This window comes from Pygoscelis adeliae, unplaced genomic scaffold (genome assembly GCF_000699105.1).
Source record: "Pygoscelis adeliae isolate BGI_AS28 unplaced genomic scaffold, ASM69910v1 Scaffold154, whole genome shotgun sequence".
Classification (NCBI taxonomy): Eukaryota; Metazoa; Chordata; class Aves; order Sphenisciformes; family Spheniscidae; genus Pygoscelis; species Pygoscelis adeliae.
The window spans coordinates 1,328,521-1,344,581 of NW_008825113.1; the positions used below are offsets into that span (position 1 = coordinate 1,328,521).

The 16,061-nt window shown below is 37.4% G+C and overlaps 1 protein-coding gene across 1 annotated transcript in view; it reads left to right on the forward strand.

Moving 5' to 3' along the window:
• The window catches only part of ITSN1 (intersectin 1 (SH3 domain protein)), a 114,506-nt gene that overhangs the window by 74,330 nt on the left and 24,115 nt on the right, over positions 1-16,061 (forward strand). The window contains exons 25-28 of the mRNA XM_009327951.1: positions 816-861; positions 5,580-5,701; positions 8,834-8,951; positions 13,015-13,206. Coding sequence (XP_009326226.1) covers positions 816-861; positions 5,580-5,701; positions 8,834-8,951; positions 13,015-13,206 — 478 coding nt within the window. The remainder of the gene's footprint in view (positions 1-815; positions 862-5,579; positions 5,702-8,833; positions 8,952-13,014; positions 13,207-16,061) is intronic.

Consider the following 16,061-nt stretch of genomic DNA (forward strand, 5'->3'; position numbering starts at 1 on the left):
TTGAGTTTGTAAATTATGAAAGCTCTTCATGTTAAATTTCATCTTTCAGTATTGCTGTTTTCCTGTACATAACTGAACTGATTTCACTGCTTGCTGGATTTCTGGTGGCTGTTCAAAGGCTTTTCTTGCAAATCTCTTGGCCTGGATGATGATGATGTTCATCCCTCATCTCACCCCATCTAGGTTCAGAGGAAGTAGCTACAGATAGATAGCACCTTGCTATTCAGTGTCCTGTGCTCTCAGTTGGGCACAAAAATGGTGGTGGGGCTTTTACTACTGCAACATGCACCACCTACAAAGTTCGGATGACTTGTCTTAAAGATGCAGTAACTACACTGACTATGCTAATGTGCCATATGTGAAATTTGAGAACCATAATATGGACAGTATTGAAATAATTATGTCCAGTTAGCTTTTTAGGCATATTTGCAATCCAACTATTTGTAGAGTCGAAAACTACTATTGTTGTTTTAACTCAACAGAATTCACATTCTGTAGATACACAGATTTACACTTGAAATGCTGTGTAATTTGGAATTACATTGGTATTTGCAGTCCATGAAAGGAAGAAAAGTTCAGGAAAGAAGTCTACACATTTATATAGTTAGTCATCCACTTCCATACACTGCTTGTTATTTATTCCTGTGTATTAATTGCCATCTAAAATATTAAGGGTTTCTGTAAGAATAGAATTTCCTGTGAAAGTTCTTTACTTGCATCCTTGTTTAGTGTGTTAAAGTGAAGCATAGTAAATAATTTTTATATACTGGAGAAATAAATGAGTGCTAAACTTACTTCTTACTTTCTATTTCAAGGCTCCTGGAGCAGCTGGAAAAACAGGAAGCTTAGGGAAGAAACCTGGTGAGTCATATATTGTGACAGCACCTTTTATCTGTTCTTAAGTACTTAAGTTCATGGAAAAGATTTTGTTGCCATTGAAAATAAATTATGTTTGCTCTTGGTGATTTTGTAGTAGTTTGCACTGATGAAAACTGCTGTCTATAATAAAATAATGCATAATCTGTCAATCATTCTATCTAGCATGTATCAATTATTAAATAGCATGTAGCTAGAGAATAAAAATCTGCTTGCTCAAAAATGAATGTAAACTTCATGGTAGATTGCTGAACAGAACAGTGGAAACCTACAAAAAGCCCAAGTTTGTCAGGGCCTCTGAAAATGGAAGTATACATTCTTACCCTGTGGTTTTACAGCATTTTGCCTAGAATGCCACACAATATGGTATACATGGACTTTGTGAGCTCTTGTGCCTGCTTCTCATTTTCAAGAGCACATACCTTGTATCCATGCTATGCAGCTGATCGCCTGTCAAGCCTGGTTGTATTGCAGGTCATGTCGCTGGCTCCTTTTTCTCTAGAAAGAGGTCCCCTGGCTCTTGGGGTGGTGGGGGCTATCCTTCCAAACAGCCGTTGTATTTCTAAAGAGCCTTAGAAAAGTGCATTCTCTGCCACTGGCAGGCATTTGTAAACTTTCCAGAAGACGTCTCTTTTTTTCCCCTCAATGTATTTATTTGCTTTTGTACCAAAGAGATGACTTCGCATTGAGCTGAACCAAACTAAATAGGGGGTGCTCCATGCTTCTATTCTGTCCCTTTCTCTGGGGCTTGTTCAGTTCCACAGTGAGGTGGTTCAAGGATGTGATCTACCAAATCTTGCCTTATTTCTGTACACACACACACACACATGCATATCCGTATTTTGTTTTGTGCGGAGGAGGTTTCATTTTGTCTCCCTGAACTGGTTCACTGTGTTGGTGTGTAAGAGGAGGCGGGGAGAGTAGATCGCAGCAGCCCCATCTTCATTTGGCTTATTTTACCTTGACATATGAGCAATGGGCTGCTCTTGTCAAATCTTACTGATCCATCTATGGAAAGAAGGGCTTGGAAGTAAACTACTCCTGCCTTTTCTAACTTTCATTTGCATGATTAAAAATAGTTGTGTTAATAGATGCAAAGCTCAAGAGAGGCAGACGAGAACAGAGATCTGGAAAACCTCTGGAAGTGATATCTGGTAGGAATAGTGAGAAGATGCTGATAGGTCTGGCTGCTTTTTCCAAGCTTGGGAGAATGGTGAATGACAAGACTTCAGCCTAGAGTACCAGCCTTATAATCGCTGGTCTCCTGGATTCAAACCTTCAGTGAAGTAGAGACTGGAGGGATGTTGACAAAAGGTGTGTTCAGAATCTTTCAGAGTTTAAAAACAGTTTGGGAACATCCTGCCTGTTTTTCAGCAAGGAGATTCATGGAGATTTTTGCTATAAATGAGCTGCAAGTGCTCAGCCAATATAAGTGAAATGCTAATGAACGAGGTGAAATATTCCTGTTTATTCTAGAAGCAGCAGGACGAGTGGGTGGGAGTTGGTAACAGTGTGTGTTGAAGGGCAAGGAAAAAGAAACCACTCTCTGTGAATTTAAGCAGCAATATGAGGACAATTATATCTGTGAGAAGGCAATTATTTCTTTTTCTAAATGTACCTGTTTAATGGAGGCCACATTGGATCTCGTCTCAGTAACTCGATGCTTAAATCACAATTAAAAAGCCCTTCCTGGAAGGAAAGCTTTTTTTTTTTTTTTTTAATTTTTGCTGAGCCGTTTTCTCTAACTTTCTGCTTCTCTGTCACATGCAAGAGCCGAATGTTAAACTTGTAATTCATATTGTAACTTATTTAACACACAGTCCACAGTAAAAATTCTTTATGCTGCTGGTTGGTGAAAGAGGATATCTGATACCTGAAGCCTTGTAAATCACCTTTTTGTAGATAAAAATGAGAAATTTCTTGTTCTGAGAGAGATGTGAGGTATAAGATTTTTGCTCTCTCAGTATGATATACTGAATATTGTAATTGCCATGGTAGTGAGAGAGGTTTTTGCCTGATTTAAAAAAAAAATAAAATCATTTTGACAAAGTCCCACTGTTAATTTGTTTGCTTGTGTTCATTTTACCTCCTGAATGGCTCTAGGATGGAGGAGTTAATGTGACACTGTGGAAAAACCTGCAAATGCAGGGAGCTTGCAGACTTTCTAGCAGTATAGCCATGTTTCCTGCCAAATAGCTTGCTTGCTTGCTTTGCCTTCTTACAGGACAGACGGTGCTGCTGCTGGCTTTTCTCTATTTAAACCTTTCTGCTCTCTTTATATTTTACTATATTTTACTTAGAAATTCTTTCTTCTGTCTTCTGCTTTCACACTTTGTGTGCTGTCTAAGTTCCAGATCCAGGTTTAAAGCATCTTTCTAACTCTCAGCTACGGGCTTTTTCATCACCTGTTTGGTTCCACCCTTTCCTGCCTGCGCACCTCTGTGTGCCTCTCTCTCCCCTCTTTGGGTTATCTTGAGGGAGCTTCTGCCATCATTAATTCTGCATGTGTCATCATTTGCAGTGAACTCAGGTTGCTTGTCATCTCTCTGCTTCTTCATCCTCCTGATGTTGTTCATTTACACCTTGAATGCTTCTCTGACCATTTTTAATTTTCCTAATCATCCTTTTCTTCTAAATTTTAAGTAAACCATCTGATCGTTTTCCTGGCAATCTTCAAATCACTTTGTTGTTTCCTTCCCTGCAACAAAACTTCACTCTGTTTCAAGGGAGTTGGCTTTGTGGTTTCCTCTGCCTACAACTGCCTTTTCAATGATTGCTCCTTTTCTCTGCCTTACCAGCAGACTCCCCCCTTCTTTCCCAGCCAGTGGGTGATGTGTTGCTACTGAGTGCCTCTGCTGTTTCTCTTGGCCACAGGAAGTTTGGCGCTTGTTGACAGAGAGGGCCAAGTAGGACGGTGCCCAGCACTGCGTTACTTTCTTAGTACGGCTGCCCATAAGAAAGCTGGAGACAGCTTCTGTGTACTCGCTGCCTTCAACCTCAGTCCCTTTTGCTGTTGTTGCTGTGTTGACCGCTAATCCACCTCACACTCACTGTTGCGTTGCTTTCTGCTGCTTTATAAAGGGACAAACTGATGGCAGGTGTGACCTTTTTCTGCTTAGTCTTCCAGTGCCAGTTTTTTAGGATAGACTAGATTGAAAATATGTACAAACAGTAATCGTAAATGAAAATAACTGATACAGATATTTTTTTATCCAGATTTTCAAATAAAAGCTAAAATCTCAAGCAGTATATTGATCTGTGATCAGATAATTGCTGAGGTTTTAAATTAAGCTGACTGTCTTTGCAGTGAAGCAGTTGAGACACGTTTCTGTGATCTTGTACTACTGGCTGTGCTGTGGGCTTGTTCTAGGATAGTCTTAGACCACAACCATAACCAGTCAAACTCAGTGCCCATATCGACTGTTTGATGGTCCCCAATTTTATTTGATGCATTGCCAAATAAAAACCTCCTTTGTCTTAAACACAGGATCAGAATTTACTATTCCAGGAAAGGTTTTTCATAAAAACAAAAAAAGAAATTCTCCATCCCCCTCCCCCAAAACCCAACCCCTAGATCATTCTGTTAAGAAGAATACTTAAGTGATGAATGACTATGTACTTGGGTCCTAAAGTGGAGTTTTCAGCAATAACAACACTACTTTAGTGCTCCTTTGGATGTCTGAGACCCTTTACAACTAAATGAAGGCTAAAAAAAATTCCCCACAGATTCCCCGTAACTCATGACTAAAAAGGGATTACATAAATGTAGCAGCCAAAAAGGTTTAGCTTACCAAAAGCTAAAAAGTTCCCAAATCTACCATCTTTCATTTACAAAAGGTTCACCAATTATCATAGTATTAAACATGTTCTCCGTCACCCAAACATGATTTGATGACATGCTAAACCTGACTTAAAAGCTATCAGTAGGACATCAAAATACCTACAGCCACTTATAAGCTCCTGTCAGTTCAAATTGGCTCAAAAAGTGGGTTAACCTTGCCAGACTTAGTGGTGACTAAGCTATCTGTCTTTCCACAACCACTGTAAAATGGAGTAAACTGCATTGTCTACTTTGGCTAATTTAACGGAGAGATAATTGTGAGCTCACAGTTACCCTCTGTCAGATTCATGCTGGTAGGTGATCAAATAAGGCACCAGTTTTGTATTAATGTTCATGGAATAAAGACTTCAAAATAAATCCTGTTCCTTACATTTTGAAAGCATTCATTTTTTTTGTCTCGTCTGGTGGTGAAAAATTTTCTGCAGGTCGTCATTAGTTTGCACCTCTGTTACTGCAGCTTCTTCATTATATTGTCATCAACGTGTATCTCCTTTTTTTAGGAAGCTTAGTTCAAACTGATGCTACAAAAATGTATTTATTGGAAACCAGTATTATGACACTTGATTTTAAGAGCCATGTAGCTCTAATGATGGTCATTATTATTCTCTATTTCAAATATTTTTTGTATCGTACCCATAGAGCTGCTGCACCTCTGTTTTAGTCCTGTAGTGCTGTGAACTTCTGATCTGTTTTATAATTACTGGATGTTTTCATGGAACTACATACATACATAACGATTTTATGGAAAAAAATACACAATGGATATACTGTGCCAGTGATAATAGCAGAGTTAATGTTGTATAGAATGTGTTCAGGTTTTTCCAAATTAACTCTTTTTTTTTTTCCCCCCCGACTTCAACAGAAATTGCCCAAGTTATTGCCTCTTACACAGCAACGGGTCCAGAACAGCTTACTCTTGCTCCTGGTCAGTTGATTCTTATCAGAAAGAAGAATCCAGGTGGCTGGTGGGAAGGAGAGCTCCAAGTTAGTTACTGGGTTTTTTTAAATAAAATTCCATGTAAAAGAATTTGTAATTTTTTAATAGTTCAAAATGATGAATGGATCAATGATAAATAATTTTGAAAATGTTCTGCAATTAAGCATTTACAAATAAAATGCCTTTACAGAAATATACATACATTCCAATTCCTTGAACTTGAAGTACATTTGGAGGACAGCAGGAGGAAGCCATTGTGCCACATTGTAAGTCAAGGATACCCATCTCACGAATCAGACCCAGCCTGCAGTCTGCTCCCTTGTACATTTTCCTGGAGGCCCTTCAGATATAAGAAAGGAGTGGATTTTAGGGCGTATTGTTTTGGCTGCTTTTGGATCCTCCCAGTCTTTTGTCCAGTAGTCGTCTTCATGTGAGCAAAAAAGCCGTTGTCATGTCAGGTGGTGGGGAAACCCAGCCATGTGACAGGGGTGCATGGGACTGTTGGGTTAAGTGACAGGGTCTACTTCTGTCCCGTTTCAATAGTGATCGCACATATCGCGTGGATCAGCGTGGATCAGCTGATACCTGCGTGCACTGTGAAAGCAGAAGAAATACTGGGGTACGCAGACCTGAATGTCTTCCTAAGAAGCTTTCTAAATTGCTTCAGCCAAAAGTTTGGCTATCCCTTTTGTTGAAAGATTGAGAAGTATTTTACAGCAGTGATTTTTGTAAGATGGCCACCACTTTTTCAGGTTGCTTAATGAAATGTGACAGTGTGGAATACCCGTCTAATGGCCCCATCTCAGCAACAGCTCAATTTAATGTAGAAGAGTGAAAGAATGGTGTCTGTTGCAGGCATCAGATAGGAGAGAGCTTTAGTGTTGTATTAGAAGATAATAGATAATAAAATATTTTAACCTTTTTTTTTAAGAGTAGAACTTGACAATTTGGAAACTTTGGTTCTGAATGGCTTTCAGTGGCAAAGCTTTTTTTTTTTTCCCCCCTCCTCTCCAGTACCACTGAATGAAGTTTTGCTTGGTTTTGTTTTTTTAGCAGGGAGTATTACATGAAAGAATGTAATTGATTAATTTTTGCAATGCAGATGCTCAAACTAACTCAAATATCTTTTCCACATTACTACCTGCCCTTTTTGCCTTTCCTGGTGATATTTTTTCATCTTTTGTGGAGAAATCATCTTCCAGGATTGCTTTGGTTTTCATTCTCACTAACCTTTCTGTTGTTGTTAACTTGTAGCTTTAAAGAGTCTCACATTGAATGTATTTTAAGATAGAAAACAGGCTTCACTGGGAAAGAGCTGTCACAATTACCGCTTAGCAGCTAATGTGAGGTTTTTTAAAAATTAATTTTTGGTTGTGTGAATACTCATATGTATCTTTGGATCCCTTACTATCTTACAGATGGTTTTACAAGTTGTTTTTTTCTTCATTAACAGTCCCCTACCTATTCTTTTAATTCTCCTGTTCCAACACTGTAATACTAGTTCTTGCTCCTTTGTTACGTGAGCACAAAGGCTAATGCAGCAGTATGGTGAAATGGATTGAAGAATTGATTAAAAATAAAAGCAGCAAACCCTCCCCCCCTCCCAAAGTAGTGAAATGATGACAAGATTTAGAGAAGGGCACTAATATTAGCTTTTTTTATGCATTTAATTTCAAAGTGGTGGATTTTTTAGAAGTATATGTACAGTTCAGTTTCAGCCTCAGGTAAATTTTGATGATATTTGTCTTAGGGATCAGAGTGAAGGTAAAATAAAGCAAGTGTGTTAAGCATTACATTGCTGGGTTTAATGCAGTCTTCCAGAATATCTTAAAATTAATGATCTCTATACACTTTAGATCAAGTGCTTTCATTTTCAGTGAAGAAAAAGAGAGGGAAGGAAGTAGTTAAAGAATAGTGTATGTGTTAGATGACTTTTTTCCACGTCTATTTTGTTTTTAAAGGCAAAATTCTACATGCCCCAAGTTCCAACCTTATTCTAACAACACAAAAAGAGAATAAATAGAGTAATTCTTAACATACATTTAATAGATTTAGAAGCTGAGATTTGATTCAAAGTTTTAGAATAACCTTTCTTACAGTAAGGATTTTTCTTCTCCTTTTATTTTCAATGAACAATCCAGCTGGCGAAATAACAGGATGCAGTTTCTGTCAAATTCCTATCCTGCTTTGGTGACACAAGCTTTGTCACGCTGGATCGGACCTGCAGTTCATCTGTCCCAATATCCTGTCTCTGACTGACTCACTGCAGCTGCGTTACAAACTGTAGAGCGCTGCTGTAGGCCAGGTGTATGGTGACCTGCTGCTCTCTCAGCACACACACATGGACCACACGCACACTAACACATGCGTGCACCACGTTTTCGTACTGATGCTCTCTGACTAGATAGGGATGAGAACATCTAGTGTACTTTCCAAAACCGTAACATCTGTTAATTAGGATCATTTGGACAACGTCTGTCCATATGTATTTGTATTTGCCAAAGCTTAATTTTTGTTTGATTGGAATCTGGCTTTGGGATTTTGTATTTGAATCCAACTTTACCCATTTTTTCTTGCCATAATGTTTTGCTGTTCTAGTACTTGTTAATGTGGCATAGGTTTATACTCTGTCTGTTGTTTGGGCAGGAGAGGCTATTAAAAAGTTTAGATACTGTTTCTTTAAAAGAAAACGGGTGATTTGGATCCTTAATCTCCGCTTAAACTATCACAATCTAGGTATCTATTTAAATGCAATACCTTGCATAATGAAAAAGCATTTAAATGCTGCCACTCATTAATGCAATAGCTAGCCTAATGTTTTAGAATTATGGTTTTAACAGTATCAGGAGAAATCTTTCAGAAGAATCAGGGTTGCAGTATTAATTGTCAAGCACACAAAGTAGGAACACTGTTAAGTGAGATATCACTCAAATTAGTAAATAACTACTGTTTAGATATTAAAAATTACTGTTTATATACTACAAAAGCTTACTTAACATAGTAGAAGTATCATAATATTAAACTATTGCCACAAAAATAGCTTTTTTCCTTATAAAATGCATTTTTCTTATTCTAAAATAGTCAGTGTGACTGCAAGTAGTTAAAATATTGGCTGAATTGCCTTGTCTAAGGATCTATTGATGTGCTTAATCCTCTTAAAAGAATTGTTTTTTTACTAGGCACGGGGGAAAAAACGGCAGATAGGATGGTTCCCTGCTAATTATGTAAAACTTCTGAGCCCTGGTACCAGTAAAACTACACCAACTGAGCTACCTAAATCAACAGCGTTACCTTCAGGTAAGCAGTGTGGTTGCATTAAGAAAGTTGCTTTTGTAATGTGTGTCATTTACAATAGGACTCCTAAAAATAATTATGGACATTTGGTAGGATATTTAGTATCTGTTTTACTAGTCACTTTGGTTAAACTCTTCATTTTATTTTTTTTTTCTTTCAAATGAGAAAAACATACAGTTGGTCTGTATATTTATGGTGGTGGTCTCTCAGGTATGAACTGTTGAGTGCTAAAAAGTCATTTGTGACATTATATCTTAAAGAGTAAAACATTCAAATTATCAGTCCTATTTGTTTGCACTAATTGTAGTAAAGGAGTTTTTAAAGGTTCAGGATGGTCCGTGGGCTTAGCAGTTGAGGCACCTCTCATTCAGAATCTTTTATTTTTTCCTAAGGTGAAGTGTGAGAAGACCACTCAAATGAAGATGTAGCTTTTTGTCCTGTATAACTACTTATTTTAAGGTTTATGAAAGGATACAAGAGCGATAGACCATAATATTTTTAAAGCTATTTTTTACAGCTTCACCACAGGGAATATCAAACAGTCCTGTCAGTCTACTACAAGGTATAAAGCCAGGCAGAAGACTGAGAACAAAAAGTTCATTCCTTGCGACTGTTTCAGTCTTGAACCATTTTGGGCTTGTAAGTTGGCGTAGTACTAAGTAAAGAGGGTTCGTGTCAATCCAAAACATGTAGAATGGATGTATTTTCTTCCATAAGCCACTCAAAAGACTTGACATGGTTGACTGTCATCTGTTTGGATTTAGTTGGGGGTGGCAGGGCGCAAAAGCTTGCTGCTTCCCCAGGCCGTTTTCTGACTGTCTATCCTTAAAATGAAATAGATGTTTCTAAATGAAAAATGGTAGCGAGCATAATTTTCTCTTTCAAATATGTATGAAGGGTTATCATGCAGTTTATGGAAGTAGAAGAAAATACTGAGGTATTAGTTTCATGTGTCACTGGTGAAAATAAAAGTACCGCATCAGAGAAGGCAAATGTTATAAATGGTGCTAATTGGCTCCTTTGGTAGTCATAAAGATGCAGAAAACCAGACTTCTATAAAGACTCATAATTTTGGGTCCTGCAGTTAAAATGGCAACTGAGCGCTGAGATACATACTTTTACAAGGCAATATGATGGGATTTTTTTATTTTTTAATTATTACAGGTTTGACAGCCTGGGACTTTAAACACATGCTAATAAAACTTTTACAGAATAAACTTTTTAGCACTTTTTTCATTGCCTACAGAACATCAAAATCTTAATGGCATTCATTTTTATCAAATTCAACTCTGTTATAGACCTTTCGTTTTGGAGGGTGAGAAGAATAATCTTGTCTTTCCATTATGATAGATGGCCTCACTAACTGTGTGGTTAATGTAAGAGGTTAAGAGGTTAATGCTTGAAGAAGCATCTTCATAGCAGAAGTATGTCAGTGGGGAGGCTTACTATAGCAAAAGACATGGAAAGCCTGAAGAAAACCATTTACAAGGGTTGAATAATGCCCAAGGTGGTGCATTATGAAGGGTATGAGAGCATGCCATTACTGTCTGGGTGTTGAAGGTAGGGGATCCATCAGAAACTATCATCATCAAAGCCTCTGTTTCTTTTGTCATTCTATTTTGATGTATATGCTCTCCATCTGCCACACTGTAATGCAAACTGCATGACTTCAAAAACTTTTTTTAATTCTGTTGCATGGGCGCTTTTGCTTTATACTTGGAGGTTTTCATAATTTCTGACTGCTTTGCATGTGTTCCCTTCTAAACTTGTGTCATGAACCTGTCCTTCCTGGTGCTGAGAAATGAAAAGAACTGTTACTGCTACTTGGAGCTAGTCAGGCATAAGGAAGTTCACCATATAGGAATAGTGGGAAACGTGTTTCAACCATTCTGCTTGTTTAAAAAAAGACAATGTTATAGATTGTACTGATCATGAGTGTTGCGTAAGAACCTGGATTCCCTCTGCCGTTGCAGTAGGGCTCGTATTAATCAATAGACAAACTTTCTAAAAAGGAAACAAATAACTGAAAAGCACTGGAGCTCAGAGGAGGTAGGCTATAGCTTGCTTCTGTAGTTAGCAGTGGCTTTTGGAGTTTAAAATAAGTGAAGAACTTTCTTGCTGGGACTACTGTAAGAGCTTCCTACATAGGACTAAGGTATATTCTAAGCTTTGTGACTGAGTGTAAATAAGATCAAGATGAGGTCACTGCTTGAGGTTCAATTGAGGAGTCATATCTCTTCAAGAATTCTCTTAAATTACCTCCCAAGTTTAAGGTGATGCTTGGGATCCTATTGGACTATTTAGATATTCTGATGATACTACTGGACAGCACCAAATTTCATAAAGTTCTTTGAGGCAGAAGAGAATGATCTGAATGAAAAATCCTTGAAAGACATTAACTCTAGAACGGGTTACAAATCTGTTAATGTACGTATTGTATTCAGGTATGGTCTAGCTTAAACTTTTTATCGTTCTTAATGTTAGTAATCACCTGTAAACCTGTAACAAGAATGCTGTAAAACAGATTCACAGGTCTTTTAAAGTGAAACGTGAACATCAATGGTGTTCACGCATTTGAACTTGTGTTAGCACAAAACTACCTAAAACAGGAGTCCACCATAATACACATTTCTTTAGAAAAGCTGGTTTATCTCCAGTATGCCAGGAAAATGTACACTTTGGTTAGTTGATGTGTTAGGTACGACAAATGACAGTGAGCGCCCATTTATTTTAATTTCTATTTATTTATCATATTTCCCTCTTTTTTCCCCTTTTGTAAGTAACAAAGCTAAATATTGAGATATATGCAGAGGTCTTGTTTAATGTGGAGTTTATTTTAATATGGTGTTTGTGAACAAGCACGAAGTATTAACTAAAAGGCGTTAAATAATTTCCAAAATACAAATTCCAAAAAGAGAGAGGAGTTACTTGACAAATTTAAATACATTGCTGGCTGAGTACAAGAATGAAAACACAAGAAAATTTTAGGCTGAATATAATAGAGAGAACCTGACAGCAAGGCTAATTAGATAGAAGTCTTGTGTCTTAAGGCAAAATATCGGAAGCCCTGTGACTTGGCATATAGAAAACATCAGAGAAATAGAGGAAATTATATATCTAAATAAACAGTCCTGCTGCTTTAGAGAATTAAGAAAACTGCTCTATTATAATTGATCAGAAACTGCTATATCCTGAGAACCAGTCAGATTTGATGAGTTTCACAGTAAGGAAATAGAAAATAGGCTGCTGGAAGCAGTCCTGTGGTGCCAGAAGGGCAGCCTAAATGACCTAGGATGCTTTTTATTTTTCTCATCCTTTCCAAGATCTTTGTGTTCCTGATGCCTCAGTGGTAGTACAAGGATATCACCATTGGCTTTCTCTTGAATTATAGAGCTGTGTTGAGCCTGTCCGGTGCTAATTAGAAAAGAGTGCCTTTTTCAGGCTTTGGGTAGTGGAACTTGAAGTTTATCAGACTTTTCTGTCCATTGACCAGTTCTGTTGGAAAGGATACTTTTCAGAACAGGTTGGTGAGGATGCAGAATGCTATTTTTATGAATGTACAACAAATCTGATGCTTTTGTGGGCACAAAATATATATATATATAAAGTGAAAGAGAAGTGTCAATAGAAAAGTGCCAATAGAAAGCTAACATCCTTGAAGTGTTTGACGTTTTGCTAAAATTTTAAATTTTTCCAATCTTCTCCTACTGTTTGAGCACTTCCAAACAAAAAATCTTGGGTACAGTTCCAGGCAGGTTACGTTGTTCTCAGTTTGCGCTGTTGTGCTCTGCCCTCCCTAGTGTGATCCTGGCCCCTCGGTAAGCTGACTGAGAGCACAGTGCTGCTGGGAGAACCTTCATTTTTTTCAATCATCTTGAGCCAATTTGTTGAGGGCTCAGCTAAGCACCAGTACGGGGGCACAGGAGAGAGGGGCAGGACCAGCTCAGATCAGCGTAGTGTCTTGGAACTGTACTGTGACACCTGTAGTGTTCGTAGTTGGCTTATGCATAGCTTATGTTTTGCTGAAACGTTACCAGTGCGATAGACCTCTTCCTTTATCTTACAGTGTGCCAAGTAATTGGCATGTATGACTACACTGCACAGAATGACGATGAGCTAGCGTTCAATAAAGGCCAGATTATAAACGTCCTTAACAAGGAAGACCCAGACTGGTGGAAAGGGGAGGTGAATGGACAAGTGGGTCTCTTTCCATCCAACTATGTGAAGCTGACAACAGACATGGACCCAAGCCAGCAATGTAAGTGACCCTCTCTGCTGCCGTGCTGTGATTATGTGTGTAGTACTTTAAGATGAAACATGCAGCATTGCTGTGATTCTGCTGTGGTTTGCAGAACTCAAAGCTTCACCACTGCTGCACTTGTCAAAGTCTCTTTGAAGACCTTCTGTAATGCAAACCTTATTTTATGTTTGTTTTCTTTTTAGTTCCCATCCCCTTTGTAGCATGTTACCCTTTATCATTTTTGCACCATGCTGTTTACATGCCTGACTCATTTTCCTAGCTTGAATTTGCTCATTGTTTTGTTTTGCTTATGTGTTGTTTTCCTCCTTTTTCTAGGAATCATATGTTGTCCATCCCCCACTCAGGCTTGAAAGTCCTCAAAGAGACCCACTATCCCATATCACTGCCCAGAGGGATGATGGGAGATGCAGCCTTGATCATGTGGCTTCCAGCATGATCATCTACTGCCTTCTGAGTAGAAGAACACACTGCAGAGCAGTTTACCTCATTTTACATTAGTTGCATGTAATCGCAATGTTTGAGTTAATTACCTACAGATACAGACGCAAAATTAAAATGAAACAAAAAAACACAAAAAAAATCAGAGGATAGTGGGTCCTTTTGTGGCTTTCATAGTTACCAAACTAATTTTTCCACCTTTGCACAGGTGCTTTCAGTAGTTTTAAAATTATTTTTAAATATATATTTTAGCCTTTTAAAGGAAAAGTATAAATTAAATTTCTTCATTGCAATTTGTTTGTGCAAAAAGACCCACTATCAAGGAATGCTGCATGTGCTATTAAAATTGTTCCAAATGTCCATAAATTTGAGACTTTATGTATCTTTCTTTTTTTAATGTTCACATGTCCAGTGTTGTCAATATGTCGTCTTTTTTTTTTTCTTTTCTTTTTTTTCATTACAAAACAACAGAAGGAGTTAAATCAGTTTAAGGAACTTTAAATGTGCCCAATTACAGATAAGGTATTTTGTTGTAGTTATTGTACTGTATGTATCAGGCGTTCCTTGTTGAGTGTGTAATACATTGTGGAGAGAAGAAATTAACTTCCTTCCAATGCAAGAGATATTAACATTGCATAATGTTGTTATCCCAGTTATGTTAATTTTATTTTGCACATTACTTGTAGCTGCATACAGTTAGAAAACACCCTGGTTTGTGTTTGTCTCCACGTTTTGTTTTTTGCATTTTCGTCTCAGAAGTCAACAGAATGCTACATTCATGTGGGATTTGAGAATTAACTTCTTTATTTTCATCTTGATTACATGAAGTTTGATTTCTCGTTTTTACTTTCTTATGACTATGGAACAACACATTTTGAACAAGTAATTTTCCTGACAAGAAAGAATGTATAGAAATATCTCCCTGCAATTAATTTCCAATGTTTACATTTTTTTAAACTAGACTGTGGAATTTATACAAATTAATATTAAATGGAGCTTACAGTCAAGTTTATGTAGTAGATGTGCTGTAGCTAAGCCATGTTTGTCTTTCCAGCATTAGTTACAAGCTCTTGATGAAATGCCTGGTGCTGTCAGTGCAGAAACCCTCTCTTCCCAACGCCTCAAGCACAATATAGCCGTTCTACTAATTACTATACCATTTAGTTATGTTCTGGTTTATGTATTCCATTTATTTCTAAATTTCATGATGGCAGTGTTGTAGCGTTTCTAATCCTACCCCATCTCCCTCCTTCTGACCCGTCATGCGATGCAAAGAACAAGTGAAGCTCCTTATTCAATTGCACTTCAGTATTTCATCAGTATGAATGTAAATTATATAAATATATAAAAACCTGCAGCTTTAACAACTGTAATACAGCCTTTAAAATTAGTTACATGTATAGATAATTAAATTCTTCATATAAAAGATAGACTAAAATGTGTTTGTTGTCTTGTTGCTGTGTACACACAGAATTCACCAAGTGGCATTAGTGCATGTAATGAATTTGCCACCAGAATAGCCTGAAGCCCACCTGTTTAATTTCAGAATGACACTTGTCTTGTTTCTTTGAATATTATTTCAATATAATTACTCAGATTGATCGTGGTTATCTGCAACCTTTTGCACCTTTCTTTATTCAGTGCTTTCTATGTGTTACAAATCAGTTGATATTTTTTGGCGCTATACTGGTAGATGAATTAAGAATGCCTTGTTGTTTTACTATGGGTTTACGTTGACTTAGGCTCTGTGTTTTATGCCGGAAGCTCTAGTCTTAAAACATGCACAATTGCACAGATTTTCTTTCATTTTAGGATAGTATTTAACATGCACAAATTTTTCATTTACTTCTGTGCCATAAAAAGAAAAAAGTGTTCTTTTCCACCATAGCCACTTGCTGAAAAATATGCTGCCTGGTATGACAGAAATTGAACAGAACGTAATACTTGTAATTTTCAGTGCCCATTGTTTTGCTTACTGAGAATGATGTAGCCAGATTTTACTCCATTATTTCAATATTTCGTCCATTAAAATGTTATTTTAATGAAAGGGTATCTCTATTTTCCCATAATGAGCTGTTGTGTTGAAAGATTTATAACTTGACTAAAAGCGTTTGTCCTAAGGGACATTTTGTTTTTTATGACTTCGGGCCAGAAACATACTTTCTCTACATATTGAAATATGGGCAATACTTTGGATACAGGGGATTCAGATGCTGCTTTTTTTTTCATTAACTCAAGTGAGAAGAGAAATAAAGCTATTATAATAATCTGCAGGTTACATGTTTCCTAACATGCTGCTTAAATATGCTGACAGTGATGGTTCATAAAAGATTTTCAAAATCACAGTGCTCTAAAAGTTCTTGGGGTCAGTTTTCCGCTGAAGTGAAAAGAACAGCCTGAAGTTGTCCCTCTGT